We start from the raw sequence: 15,573 nt of genomic DNA, 5'->3' as shown, positions 1-15,573 counted from the left end.
TCTGTATTAAACACCTATCAGTTTAAATCTTAAAAAAAAAAGAGAGAGATGTGAGGAGGAGATGGAAATATAGATCCCCAACTGTGGCTGGAGTCCCACGTGGGTCTTGTATCACGGCAGTGATTCTCAGAAAATTACCTAAGATTCTTAGAGGCTGAGGTCGTACAATGGCTGGTTTCAGGAAGGGACAGGCAGCCCCAGAGGTCCCATCACAGCAGGCAGAAAACTAGCAAGCTAGTCCCTGGGGTTAGAGGTGGCTTCTGACGACTCAGTATTAATTGACAGAAAGAAGCAGGTACAGTCGGCAAATGGTACCCTGGACAGAGCTTGAAGTCTTATTCAAGACAGATTTGTGGAGAAAAATAATTAAGCACAACCCTATGTGTATTGTCATCAACTATCACACTTTTGAGAGTTCAGATTCTCCAGTGATGGCAGAATTTGTGTTCTTCTCTGTAGTTGCATTCCAGGATTTGTGTCCATATGGCCACGGAACTGTCCCTAGTCTCCATGATACCCGAGAAGGTATGGTTTGATTTTTTTTTCTGTATTCTTTTCTTTATATGATTATACTTATTTTATAAGTAATGCTTATTATCTGATACTACCTTATGTCATATTTAATAGAAAATATTGTATGTCATATGTTGTATTTATCATCAGAATCATATTTTGCTATGATACAACATATTTCTCTGGTAAAAGAAATCTTTTAGATGTTATAAAAAGTTTCAGTCTGTGTCAGATGATGTCTACAGTATTGGCATCCCTTTTTTTCATATCTATGTGCATTCCTAATTTTCAGATGTCAATGAATGTCTTGAGAGCCCGGGTATTTGCTCCAATGGGCAGTGTATCAACACGGATGGATCTTTCCGCTGTGAATGTCCCATGGGTTACAATCTTGATTACACGGGAGTGCGCTGTGTAGGTAAGTATGGGTTCCACAGTTCATCATGTTAAAGTTCTCTTCCATTTTTCATATTCAGCAAAAGAGTTCTCAAATATCCTGGGTGGTGGCAGGATTTTCAAAGCCAGGATAACCAGCTCCTGGCACCTCTGCCTTTGTCCACCCTATATTTTCATTCTAGCCTGGTTTATGTAAGATGGGAAGAGTTTCCCAACTTCTGTTCTCCCACAAACATACAAGTGTTGATGTATCTGAAAAGAAAAAAAAAACTCTTTCATTGTCACTGTGTCAGAACAAACACAGTTGGCCCATCAGTGGGTTTTCAGTGGCTGTACACAGTACAGGAGAGGATTTCTGGAGACTTGAAAATGCCCAAGCCCCCTACTGAGGGAGAGATCACCTTCACTTTAGGACCTCCCATGCCTCCTGTTGTAGCCAAGGCTCTGTCACGTTTCTGCACTGGTGGTCTACGTGACAGCATGGCTGTGGGGCTCTGGGTATGGTATATTGGAGCCTTCAGGATTTTCTGCATTCACTGTGTTAGAGTTAGGTGTGCCCTTCATGTGTCCTGCACATGGCTGAGGGCGAGTGTTTGTATTCATGGGCACGGTACCTGTTGAACGTAAGTATTGCCTAACTTTGTGCCACATGCTTACTCTTTTCCAGATACTGATGAATGTTCAATTGGCAATCCATGTGGAAATGGTACATGCACCAACGTCATTGGGAGTTTCGAATGCAATTGCAATGATGGCTTTGAGCCTGGCCCCATGATGAACTGTGAAGGCAAGTTCTCCTTCCCTGAAGCATTATTCCTTCTTGATGTAGATTGTTTCACATATCTCACTCTTTATATTATTCTATGGAATGCTCATGATAATTAGGAGTGTGTTTTCATTTCATTCATCAGCACAGTTAACAATAGCTGCTTTAAAACCCTTGCCTGATTAAGCATCTGGTTCGTTTGGGGACTGGCATCAGTTGGTTGTCTTTTCCCTTGAGATTGGGTCACATTTTCCTGGCTCTCCAGTATGTTGGTTAATTTGGGTTTAAACCAAGATATCGTGCCTGATAGTCTCGGGAATAATTTCTAGTATTCCAAGAAATGTTGATGCTTTTCTTTTCTTTTTTTTTTTTCCCCCTTTAGGCAATTAACTTGAGTAGACGCAAACAGTAGATTGCCATGCTTGTGGCTCAGATTTGAATTCCATTTTTTAAACTTTAGTTGCTTCTTTGAATTTGTTCCATACATGTCTGGTGCATCCATCAACTTGGGCTTAGTTTATCACACAAAAAAGTGTTACTTCCCTGGTCTCGCCTATCCAGTTGATTTTCCCCTCCCACTCTACTCACCCTGATTGTTCCCAAGATGCCCTCCCCTGACTCCTCTGGAAACGAAAGGTGGAAAGAGTCAGCTGCAAAGTACTGTGGTCACCCTTAGGTTAATATTTAAATAAAACGTCAGGCATTTACTTCTTGATGTTGCTTGCCTATTTTCAACTCCCTACTTTTGTCCAGTCAGTGTCAAGAGTCTTTTGGCATTTTGGGGGGTTTTGTTTTTGTTTTTTTACATTTTGTCCAGAGTGTATAGCAGTCATATAAACACAGATAGAGGTTCTGTCCTCATGTTACCTTCTCTCTGGCCTCTAAGTAAATCCACTGGTGAGTTTATAAACAAATAATCAGAAAAGTTGGCTGAGCACATGCCTGCCCATTTCTTTGGCCAGATATCAATGAGTGTGCCCAGAACCCGCTGCTGTGTGCTTTCCGCTGCATGAACACCTTCGGGTCCTATGAGTGCACGTGTCCGATTGGCTATGCCCTCAGGGAAGACCAGAAGATGTGCAAAGGTAAGGCCACTCTAGCTGGAACAGTAACACTTCATTCCCACCTTGGCAACTAACTTTAAGGCTTTTATAGTCTTTCACTATCTTCTCCAACTTTACAGAAATACAATATGACCCAGTCTTGCTAACAGATTTTCTCATGTCATTACACTTCATGGCCCATGAAAAGTCCAAAACAAGACAGGTTGATGAACTTGCCATTATCACATTGTTAGGCTTTTCCTAAATCAAAGGCCTCCCTTTCCTAAACTTCTCTTTAAGATGAGTGCTGAGACATTTACCAATCTGAACAGCCAGAAAAGATGGAGCTCACTCTTTTGCTCCCTGTTAGAAACATAGACTTCATCTTCAAAGCAAGAATACTGGTCTGCCCTTCCTGTTTAGCTCTTTTTCTCCTATTAAACAATACCTTACAGATTTGGATGAATGCGCAGAAGGGCTACACGACTGTGAATCGAGAGGCATGATGTGTAAGAACCTGATCGGCACCTTCATGTGCATCTGCCCGCCGGGAATGACACGGAAGCCGGATGGAGAGGGCTGTGTAGGTAAGGCCCACGTTAACGCAGAGGAAAAGCTGCAGAGAGACCAGCCACACACAGCAGGCGAAGGGAACTCCTGGGAAAACACTGAGCGCTAATGGCCTTAAGAGAATTTGACCTTAACCAGTCAATTACGTGCTTTTAGAAAAGAGTGCACTCATATGCATGTAGCAGAAATTCACGGTGAAATGTATTAAATAGTCCCATTTGCTTATGGTTGCATCTTTTCATTTTCTTTAATGCTATTAGATCTTTTCTTCAAATACTTTGCTTAGTTGAAAGATTCATGAGGTCAAAAATAGGCTTACTGAACAGATTTAGTTAGAAGTAGATCTTTCAAACACACTATTCTTCTATACCAGGAAATCTAGAAAGTTAACTTAGACTCTTAAATCATGGCTATAGACTAGCATTTTCCTCAAAATCTAGCACAAAGCAAACATGTATAGAAGGAGCAAAATAGGCATTGCTGACCATCTTGCCATTTCATGGTGCATGATATTTATTTCATTTATTTTTGGGGTTTTGTTTTAAATTCATTGCTTGAGTGTATGTATATACTCTGATTTCATCTACCTTAAATTCTCACTTAGAAATATGTGTTAATTTTTAAGAATGAAAAGCTTCTTATTTTGTGTAAAGAATTCGATTTTATTGTTCTCCTGTGTGTGAATAGGTTTGTGTTTGCTTAGTTAAGGGCCTAGGCCACTGGGGTTAAGAGCCCAAGTTTTGCTCCTGATCTTTCTACAAGTGAAGGATGGTGGATAACTTAAAAGAGACTTCATTCTCTTTGTGCCTTGATGAACTGATAAAATCTGTGGTTTCTTATCAATACAGTGAGAAACATAAACTATATGATTTGGGGATGGGAGAAAGTGTCTGTTCTAGTCCGAATTTTCATTTGAGAAGATGCTATAAAATAATGTAGATGCTGAGGAACAGAGAAGTTGCATTTTTCAGACAATGTTTTCAAAATTAAAAATTATATAATAAATACCTAAAATAACATCAAAGTAAAAGTATTTATTAATGATCATTGTTTTTTGCTGTTGAGTCAGAAGCAAGTCATAGCTGACCCTCAAGTGAGGTTTCAGAGGTGTTAAATCACACAGGAGGAGATTGTCCATCTGCCTCGAAGGTGTATTCTAACTGTCTGCCTTTGAGTTGGCAGTGAAACTCCTTACTCACTAGGCCCCTGGAGCTCTTTAAAGTATACAAGAAATCTAAAAAATCCTGAAAATTAACCTATAAGCTTAACAAAGATGGAGACTTTACTATGCAATGGATTACCTCAGCAATTATTGCTTAAGTAAACAAATTAATGGAGAAATCTACTAAATATAAAAACTCTGCCAAGATCACTAATGAAAATGCCAACAGATACCTTTTTGGATTCATTAAAATTCTTAAATGTAATTAAGGGAGAAGGAAGCCTTCTTTTTAAAGATGATATAATGCAAAAGCATTTCCTGCCTCTCATCCCTTGAAGATTTTTGAAATAATATAATTAGGAAGAGGCTGTCTTAATTCAAATAAGAAAGTGTTAACTACAACAGATTCTGAAGACTCTGCCAAATACTATAAAAATTTCAGGCAAAACCATAAAATATATTTAAATCTTTAGTCTTTACACACTGCCGCACACTTTTAAATTGAGACCGTGCTTAAAAACACACTTTCTTGCCGTCATTTGCGGCAACATGTTAATGGAATAAAACTCATTGACATTGAGTTGGAACCAATTCATAACTGACCCTCCAGGAAGTTTTTGGAGGCTGTAAATGGCATGGGAGGAGAACGCTCATCTTTTCTCACTCATCGCTCCCTTTGGCAGAATAAAGCTATCTCTAAAAGCAACTATTCCAATTTACAAAGGTAAATTTACAAAATGATTTTGATTATGAGATGAGACATAGAGGATCAACTGAAGAATTGTGTAGAGTTCTTCTGGATACCCAGTATAAGGTTTTAAGAAAACAAAAATGTACTAACGTGCTATTATAATTATCCAGAATTACTTTCTTAGACATGTAGACTGGTGCAGATAATAAAGATGATGAGAAGAAGTTAGAGATTCGAAGCTTAAAGAATGATAGTCAAGAGTCACATTAACTTAAATTACTCAAAAGCCAGAAGGTACATTTCAAAGGTCAAAGAACATGCCACATTTGTTGAAAGAATAATAATATTATAAACATAATTTAAACTATAAATTATATATAGTTCACTACCAGTGACCTCCTGCTACAATATCATCAAATAGTTAAAGTGAAGAAAATTGTCAAAAGAGAAATAAGATCACACTCTTGTTACTAATTTCTATATCCTGGGGGTAGCAAAGAACACAAACAAAACAATAGGTAGGTTAGAGCACCTCAGAAAATGGAAGAATGGTTTGGAAAAATAGTGTTCTCGGTCTGCACAAGATCTCACTAAATAAAAATTCAAATAGATTTATGAGATAATATTATTGAACAATATTCTTAATATTATATACAAGTCTTGCTAAAGATTGTTCAAAAACAGCTGAAGCAGTACAACAAAAGGGAACTGCCAGAAATTCAAACTGCAGTCAGAAAAGGTTATGGAACAAGTGATACCACTGATGTCAGATGAATCTTAGTTAAAGGAGAGAATGCCAGAAGGATGTGTACTTTTGTTTCACTGATTATGCAAAGACATAAAATCCATGAGAAGAATGGAAATTCCAGAACACTTCATCATGCTTATGTGAAGCCTAAACATAGACCAAGAAACAATCATTCAAACAGAACAAGGGAAACACTGCATGATTTGAAAACAGAAAATTTGTGTGTGAAGATAGTGTCCTTTTACCCTACCTGTTTAGTATGTATGCCAAGCAAATAATCTGAGAAGCTGGACTACATGAAGAAGAATGTGGCATTAAGTTTACATTCAGACTCATAAACAACCTACAGTATGCAGGTGGCACAAACTTTCTGGCGAAGAACAAAGACTTGAAACTTTTCTCAATGAAGCTCAAAGACAACAGCCTTGAATATAGATACTACCTGAACATAAAGAAAAATTCCTCAAAATAAACTAATAAACAACATCATGATAAATGGAGAAAATAATGAGGTTATAAAAATTTCATTTTACTTGGATCCAAAATCCATGTCCATGGAAGCAGCATTTAAGAAGCCAAACCATATTGGGCAAATGAGCTGTCAAGGACCTCTTTAAAGCACTAGAACCAGGATGTCATGCAAGCTGTGGCATTTTCATTTGCTTCATATGCATTTGAAAGTTAGACAGTGAATAAAGAAGGATGAAAAAGAGTGAGTGCCTTTGAATTGCAGTGTTTGTGAATAGTGTTAAATATACTGTGGACTGCCAAGAGAACAGAAGCATCTTTCTTGGAAGAAGTATTGCAAGAGTGCTTCTTACATGCAAGGATGGGAAGACACTGGCTCACATACTTTGGGTATGTTATCAAGAGGTTTCTGCAGAATTACACGTTGTTATTGTTGTTGTTGTTGTGTGTGCTTTAAAGTAAAAACTGACCCATAGCTGACCCTCCAGTGGGTTTTCAGAAACAGTTTAATCTCATGGAAGGAAATTGCCCATCCTTCTCCCAAGGAGCAGCAGCTGGTGGCCTTGAACTGTGTGCCTTTGGGATTGCAGTGAAGCTTCTTGCCACTAGGCCACCAGAGCTCCTAGCAGAATGTGCTTGGAAGAAAAATACCACCTTGAACTCACAGCTGTCGAGTCAGAACCAGCTAACAACTGATCCTCCAGTAGGTTTTCTGAAGCTGTGAATTGAGCATAGAAGCATGGAAAGAGACTGCCCGCCTTTTTCCTTTGGAGCTGCTGAAAGATACAAACCACTATTTGGGTTAGCAGCCACCAAATCTCCCTTTTCCAAAATAAAAAGGCTAAACAAATATTGTTTAATAGTTAACCATTCAAGCGCTCTGGTTTCTTAGAGGTAAAGAATTGTGCTGCCAGTGCAGAGATACGTAGTTTAAATCCACCAGCTGCTCCACTGGAGAAAAATGGGCATCTCCTCCTGATGTGATTAATTGCCTCTGAAAAGCCCCTGGAGGGTCAGCAGTGGGTACATGACAAGAGTTTCCATTAGAAAACTGGAAATTGGTCTCTGACCCTGGTGATACATTCTTTAGGGTGCTGCCCTGCCAGTCAAATCAAGCAATTCAAATCCACCAGCAGCTTTGTGGGATAAAGATGGACATGCTCCTCTTGCGAAGAGTTACAGCATCAGAAACCTGATGGAGCATTGCTGTGTGGTGGGAATGAACGTATCTGCACAGAGTTTTAGGGTGTATCATTTCAAGCATGGGCTAAGGTGTGAGAGGGGCACAGGAAACTAGATGTGATTTTGGAAATGTCAAGAGATATAGCAGAGTAATTATGACCCAGTGTAAGCTGGCAGATAAGGACCCAAATGTGAGTAATCATAACAGATAAAGAACTTACATTTATGGTTAAAAAAGCAGATATATTTGTGACTTTTTAAATCCAGCTGTGTGCATCTTTAAGGAAATATTAAAATATTAGATAAATTTAACACATTGCTGCACACTTTTAAATTGACGACCGTGCTTAGAAACACATTTTTATTTGTTTTTCCCTATAGCCGTCATTTGTGGCAATGTGTTAAAATAAACAGAGATCACTTACGGAAAATACTAATTGAAGGAAAGCTTATATGATGGAATAAATGTCAGAGAAATGAAAACTTAAGAAATGAGAGTATATAAATAACTCAAAACTCAACTCATTGCCATGGAGTTGGAACCGAATCATAGCTGACTCTCCTGTGGGGTGTTTAGAGACAGTAAGTCAAATGGAAGATTGCCCATCTTTCTCCTGCAGGCACTGATGGATTCAAATCAGCAGAAAGGCACTGCCTTTGATTTAGCAGCCCAATTAACTATACCTACTAAGCCACCAGAGCTCTCTTTTTAAAAAATAAAAAGGGTGCGATATCTCAAAGATACATAATTATTATTGTGAGCTCTCCAAGTAGCCAAACAGGTAGCTTAAAAAAAAATCTCAACTTTTTTACACAATGAGGTTAGGTGTGTTGTTTGTTGTTATGTGCCATCGAGTTGCCTGTGACTCATAGCGACCCTTTGTACAACAGCCCTAAACCCTGCTCTATCCTGTGCCAATCTTACTGTCTCTGACACACCTAACCCCATTACCGCAGTAACTGAATCAATCCACCTCATAGAGGGTCTTTCTCTCCTGTGCTGGCCCTCTGCCCTACCAAGCATGATGTTGTTCTCCAAGGACCGGTCCCTCCCTGCAATATGTCCAAAGTATGTCAGATGAAGCTTCAGAATCCTTGTCTCCAAGGAGCAGCCTGGCTTCACCCTCTCTAGGATGAACTTGTTTGTTCTTGAGCAGTCTATGGTATATTCAATACTCTTATCCAGTGCCACAGCTCAAAGGTATCAATTCTCCTTCTGTTATCCCTGGTCATTGTCCAGCTTTCTGATGTATAGCAAGTAGTTGCAAAGACTATAATCTGGATCAGGTACATCTTCGTCTCCAGACTGACATCCTTGCTCTTCAGTACTTTGGAGAGATCTCTGACAGCAGACTTTGCCAATGCAATTTGTCTTTTAATTTCCTGGCTGCTGGTACCAAGAGTGTTGATTTTGGAGCCAAGCAAACTAAAGCTGTTAGCAATCTCAGTCTCTTCACCATCCATCCTGATTCTGTCAGTCGGCCCAGTGGTGAAAATCTTTCTTTTCTTGATATTGAGCTTCAGTCCATTTTGAAACTTACTTGCAGTTTTGGTATTTGTGGTGTTATGGGCTGTCGAGTAACCTGCGACTCACAGTAATCCTATGTATAACAGCCCTAAATCCACCTCTGTCCTGTCCTAATTTTATTGTCTCTGACACACCTACCCTCATTACTCTCATCACTGAATCAATCCATCTCACCAAGGTTCTTCCTCTCCTGCTCTGTCCCTCCACTCTCCAAAGCATGACATCACTCTCCAAGAACTGATACCACCTTGCAACATGTCCAGAGTATGTCGGATGAAGCTTCAGAATCTTGTCTCCAAGGAGCAGCCTGGCTTCACTCTCTCCAGGACAAACTTAGTTGTTCTCAAACAGTCCATGATATATTCAATACTCTTCTCCAACACCACAGCTCAGAGACATCAATTCTCCATCTATCCCCCCTAGTCATTGTCTGACTTTCTGATGAATATCAAGTAATTGCAAAGACCATGGCCTGTTTCAGGCACACTTTAATCTCCAGACTGACATCATTGCTTTTCAGTACTTTGGAGAGGTCTGAGACTTTCCAAATGCTATCTGTCTTTTCATTTCCTGGCTGCTGGTACCAAGAGTGTTAATGTAGAGCCAAGAAAACTGAAGCTGTCAACAATCTCAATCTCTTCACCATCTATCATGATGCTGCCAATTGGCCCAGTGGTGAGACTATTTATTTTCTTGATGTTGGGCTTCAATATATAGTGAAGGCTGCAGTCCTTGGCCCTCTGCAGCAAGCACTTCAGGCCTTCCTCATTTTCAGCAAGCAGGGTTGTGTCATCTGCATAACACAGATTGTTGGTGAGTCTACCTCCAATCCTAATGCCACATTTCTCCTCATAGAGCCCAGCCTCCCAGATAATTTGTTCTGCATACAGATTGAAAAGATATGGAGATGGGACACATCCTTGGTGCACACCCTTCCCAGTTTTGAACCATAAAGTGTCTCCTTGCTCTGTTCTGACAGTTGCCCTCTGGTCCAGGTATAGGTTTCGCATAAGCACAATCAAGTGTTCTGGGATTCCCATTTTTCTCAGAGTCAGCACAGTTTGTGGTTATCCCCACAGTCAAATGCCTTTACATAGTCAGTAAAACACGGATACAGATTGACATTCCTCTGGTATTCTCTGCTTTTACCCAAGATCCCTCTGACAGGAAATGGAAATGAAACATTTTCATTATAATGAGTTTATTTATCACTAACTACAAAAAATTATCTCTTCCGTTAAATGCATTCTCACCTTGCACACCACAGCTCCTCCTTTGCCTCTGGACTCAAAACTCGTCTAGGAGCTGGTCCTTTGTCCCTGTAGGTTTTCACTTTAACCCCCACCCCTATCCAACACTTGGCATCCTACACACTTGGCCCCCCAAACCTGCTTCACACCACATGAATTGGCGTCTCCCTCAAAGTGCTTCCCCTCCTTATCTCCCCACCAGACCAAATCTGTTTTTTGCAAGGGCAATTCTTCTAAATCTCTATCAAGCGTCATGCCTCCACCACAGAACAGCAAGAAAGACAAAAAGACTATATTTAGAAAGAACTCAAGTGGAAGGATGAGGTCAAGTTAAAACTAAATTATATGGGCATTAGGTGAAAATGTTTTCAATAATGTATCAACACTTAGGAGATCATTTGTGGATGATTCTTTTACAATCTACCCCTTCTTCCCATCATTTGTTTTTCTAAAGATGAGAATGAATGCAGGACCAAGCCAGGAATCTGTGAAAATGGCCGCTGTACCAACATTATAGGAAGCTACAGGTGTGAATGTAATGAAGGCTTCCAGTTAAGTTCCTCAGGCACCGAATGTCTTGGTAAGTTCACAAAAAAACTACATCTTACTTGATAAACCTATGTCTTATGATAACATATATGTCTTATGTTATATGTATATATATACACACATACATACATACATATATTCTCTTCTCCCAATAAGGTCCTCCATTCTTCTGAGCAGTTCTCATATCTCTTCCTAAAGGTCCACATCTATTAAAATGATGTATAAAATGATGAATATATGTGAGCTGTACGCATACCTACATGTAATGTAAATAATGACCTCAAATAGGCTTTCCAAAATTAACATTCATTAAGCCTGATGGAAAATGTGACATGAGTGAGTCAATAAAAACTTGCATCAGGGGATGATATAATTCCAAAAGAAAATATATGTAATGTGAAGTAAGCTCTGCCAATATTAATGCAAAGTAAATCTAACATTTTAAAAATGCAATGGAGCTTAGTTTTTATATTTGGTGATATTGAAAATGCTTTACAAATTAATTTCTTTTAGAAAATACAAACTTCACACATTGAATTTCAGTTGGATATTAAAATGTATATTATATATAAGCCATCTTCATTATGAGCAGCAGGTGTATAATTACTGACTAGTAAAAACATAAGGCAAATAAAGAGAAAGGCAGGCATTTCTTTAGTGGCTGGACACATCACTAGATTTGGCACAAAAGATTGTGTTTCAAAAATAGCTTTTCCAGAGTGAATGAATATGATTCAAATCCTCGGAAATTTTTAGTCAAGAAAATTACTTCAGTTACTTTCATCTAGACATTTACTAGCATGCTTGTATGAAAACATAACCTACACTGAAAGTACAGTGTTACTACTGTGGTTGATCAAACAAGGTATAGAAGAATGTTAATTTACATCTGGTGGTGGTGGTGGTGGTTGTTGTTGGTCTTCAAGTCAGAACCAACCCATAGCTGACCCTCCAGAAGGTTTTCAGAAAATGGACATCCATGGGTATAGACTGGCCTTCCTTCTCCCACATCAGAGAAACCTCTTTATTTTTTTAAAATAGATACTTTTCAAGTATATACTTGGTCTAAATGTTTAACCTTTCTTAAATGTATAAAGTAGGAGAGAGATTAGGTTGAATATCTACATAGCCCACTGCATCTCCTTTTTAAAACCAGATCATTCTGCACTTTTGCTTATATAAAGAGACATGTGTACGCATGAAGACATTTTCGTTTTCTCAGACCAGTAACTGATTAGGGATAGTACCCTATCCCCTGTAGAATATCAACAAAAGGAAACAAAATTAAAAGTGAATCAGTAGATAAGCTGGATTAAAGGAAAATCAGTATACAATAAGGGTTTGATGAGATTGTAATTACATTAGTCAATTTTAATGAATGTTATGTCTGTAAATGCTTGAATGGAGGCATATTGTGACTTAGAAACTTTCACCAAAATTTTAAAAATGTCTACAAGTAAAAAAAAAAAGTCTACAAGTAATGTCACTGTTTCTCAAATCTAATAAACTGTGTACAGTGGGGGGGGGTGTAGCGGAAGATTTATCATCTTAAGTGATCTTCAGTGGTTTATCTGTCAATAGAGAATGTTGTTTTGTTCCATCAAGTCCAAACTGACCCATAGCTGACTCTCCAGAAGGTTTTCAGAGGCAGTAAATCATATAGGAGGAAATTGCCCGTCTTTCTCCCATAGAGCAGCTGGTGGGTTTGCACCACATACCTTCGGGTAGGCAGCTCAGCTCCTTACCACTAGGCTATCAGAGCTCCCTATTGGAGAATATTTGCTTTATATTATTGTGAAGAAGGAAAGCATTGCCAGTCCTAATTAACTTGAAAAGTATCAGTTCCACGATATTCATGCTTATTTTCTGCTTTGGCATTTTAGACAATCGACAAGGATTGTGCTTTGCGGAGGTGTTACAGACCATGTGTCAGATGGCATCCAGCAGCCGAAATCTTGTCACAAAGTCAGAATGCTGTTGTGATGGAGGTCGAGGCTGGGGCCACCAGTGTGAGCTTTGCCCGCTTCCAGGAACTGCCCAATACAAAAAAATATGTCCTCATGGTCCAGGCTACACCACTGATGGAAGAGGTAAGGATTTTAGGAAATTCAGATGTATTATCAACCCAAGGAACTTAATTAATTTGGATAATACAAAAGAGAAAAAGAATAATAAAAGCTAAGATATGCTATCATAGTAGCTGATAATACGTTTGTGTTTATCTGTGCATATATAGAAAAAATGCATTTTGTCACCTCTGTAGAGACTTTTAAAGACTTAATGTTCCTATCAGACCTAAGAGACAAGTGTTGAACAGCCACAATGGATGTGTGTATGTGGAATTGATTCATAGTAACAAATAGAAATTTGTTAGTAATATTATTTATTATCAGTACTAATAGTAAGAATTTATTATTATTCCTATTTTACCAAGTGCTGAAGTTGAAGTACAAAGCTAGGAATATAATATGTAATTTGCATAAGATAACATTCTTCTTAAGGGACAGACCTAGGAATGAAGCAAATCTCTTATTCCAGACCATGCTTGAAAACCCCAAATAATACCCTTTTCTATTTAAGAAATAAGACTTTGCTTTGGATAGTCACAGGAACTCATTCTGTTTACAATATACTTATGAGTTAGGTCATAATTGACTACTGGTTTCCATTTTTCACACAGCTAATTAGTAGAGTCCTGTCATGAAAAGTACCATTTTCTTGCATTACAAAACAAATCCCTCAAACAGTACATGACTGTTTTGCTAATGAAATACTTTCTTCAGTTTGATACAAATGTGAATTTGAAGCCAATCTAGGGAAATTGTCACTATATTGTCAACTAGTTCCAAATGAGTTGAAATGTAAAAAGTAACTTTGTCAACAAATTGTTTCATATTTATATTGCAAAATCAGTCTGAAATGGACTTTTCAACACAGTCATCTTCTGTTTATTCTGTTGCATCACCCCAAATGATTTTTCTTTTGCATTCATGATGGCTGTTCTTCCAAATGATGTAGTAGTTTTCGACACCACTGTAATTATGAATGGTGATTGTTCATCAGCTCAACTCAGTTAATTTTTCTTAGTTACTAAGCAGTATAAATGGAAATACATATGTGCTTCCATTTGCTTTTTCCTGTAGATATTGATGAATGTAAAGTCATGCCAAACCTCTGCACCAATGGTCAGTGTATCAACACGATGGGCTCCTTCCGATGCTTCTGCAAGGTGGGCTACACCACCGACATCAGTGGAACCTCCTGTGTAGGTAAGGCCGGTCACCTCAGCAGTTGGGGATTTGTCAACCATGCTTCCCTGCAGATCACTTACTGATAGTAATCTTTCGATCACTTACTGATAGTAATCTTTCTTATGAAACTCTGAAAAGTTTACTTTTTCAAAATGGTGACACTCCTCTCAATAAGGTGATTCTTAATAAATTATATATCTTTCTCTTGTGCAGTATTGTGGGAAACAGACAAAAAAAAGCTCTTCAATAAGAGAAGCATTTGTAAAAATTAGGAAAATACACTTGTAATTTTTTATATTTTAACTTCAAAAGTATAAATACCTATTTCTTTAACATTTTTCTAATGACATACAAGAATCTTTGGTTGTAGATTTGTGTGAAGAAACAGGAAGAGACCATTTTGTTCCTCTTTTTATTTTTCCTTTTTTGCCAAAAACTAATTAGGTATCATCTAAAATTTCTACTTGCAAAGCAATTTTAGTCTGAAATTCTACTAAGTCTTTAGAAATTCTTTTTCTCATTGAGGTTTTAATTATTTTTCCCAAACAAGGCTAATGATGTAGTGGGTGTACATTAGGGAGACTTGTATTTAAAAAAAAACAAAAACAAACGACACTTTGTCTTTTTAAAAATTCTTCATTTTCATTAAGGCAAAAAAATTCCTTCCTTATATTCCATATGCTTCTGTGAAATTTCATTAAATTATGTCATTTAATAGCAAAGTACACCTGACATAAGATAGTTAAAATGACCAAACTGACTCTTAGTGGGCCTGCAGCTTAGTTTATGAAATAGGAGGGCACACAAAAGTAATAGAAAATGTCCATCAGCATTTTGTCAGCATCAGTCAGAATGTTTTACAGAGGAAATTGAGTTTGTCTGCTCTCAGAGGCTTAGTAGGAAAAAACCAGAACATTCAAGTGAAAATAGTTCATTGTGGGCCTAACAAAGAGCCTGTCATAGATATGAACAGAGAAACCAGAGAGACAATGGGGTATGCTGGGGCTGTTGTTGCCCCTGGACTAAAAGAAAAGTCCTTCTAGTTGGTAGATGTCATTGAGTAGGTTCCAGTTCAGCAGCTCTGTGTACAACAGAACAAAACACAGACCAGTCTCATGCTATCTTCACAATCTGTTTTGAGTGCAGCCTAATCTGCGCTGTCTCAACAGTGTTCCACTGCTATCCATTAAGATTCCCACTGGCTAAATTTATTTTTTTTTTCCAAATTTTTGCCATATCCATTTTCCTAGCCTGTTTGACTCTGGAAGATCTGTTTAAAACTTGTTCGTCATGGATGATGATGCTGGTGATGGAAATTACAGTGGTCTAGCTTCCAGCATCATATCAAAAAGGCAAGCCATCACAGTACAGCAAACTGGCAGACAAGTGACGATAATGCATGACCTAGAATATGGCAATTACCTAGAATATGGCAATTAGAAAAGAAAGAGAGTTT

The 15,573-nt window shown here is 38.2% G+C and overlaps 1 protein-coding gene across 1 annotated transcript in view; it reads left to right on the top strand.

The window, feature by feature from the left end:
- Nucleotides 1-15,573, top strand: part of FBN2 (fibrillin 2) — a 352,899-nt gene that overhangs the window by 317,086 nt on the left and 20,240 nt on the right. The window contains exons 51-58 of the mRNA XM_006886013.1: nucleotides 460-525; nucleotides 806-931; nucleotides 1,577-1,696; nucleotides 2,638-2,760; nucleotides 3,174-3,305; nucleotides 10,772-10,897; nucleotides 12,750-12,956; nucleotides 14,010-14,135. Of these exons, the coding sequence (XP_006886075.1) occupies nucleotides 460-525; nucleotides 806-931; nucleotides 1,577-1,696; nucleotides 2,638-2,760; nucleotides 3,174-3,305; nucleotides 10,772-10,897; nucleotides 12,750-12,956; nucleotides 14,010-14,135 (1,026 nt within the window). The remainder of the gene's footprint in view (nucleotides 1-459; nucleotides 526-805; nucleotides 932-1,576; nucleotides 1,697-2,637; nucleotides 2,761-3,173; nucleotides 3,306-10,771; nucleotides 10,898-12,749; nucleotides 12,957-14,009; nucleotides 14,136-15,573) is intronic.

Source organism: Elephantulus edwardii, unplaced genomic scaffold (assembly GCF_000299155.1).
Source record: "Elephantulus edwardii isolate Elephantulus edwardi_28Jun2011 unplaced genomic scaffold, EleEdw1.0 scaffold00046, whole genome shotgun sequence".
Taxonomy (NCBI): Eukaryota; Metazoa; Chordata; class Mammalia; order Macroscelidea; family Macroscelididae; genus Elephantulus; species Elephantulus edwardii.
Note: the sequence above shows the minus strand (reverse complement) of the source record. Positions and strands in the feature narration are given on the sequence as shown.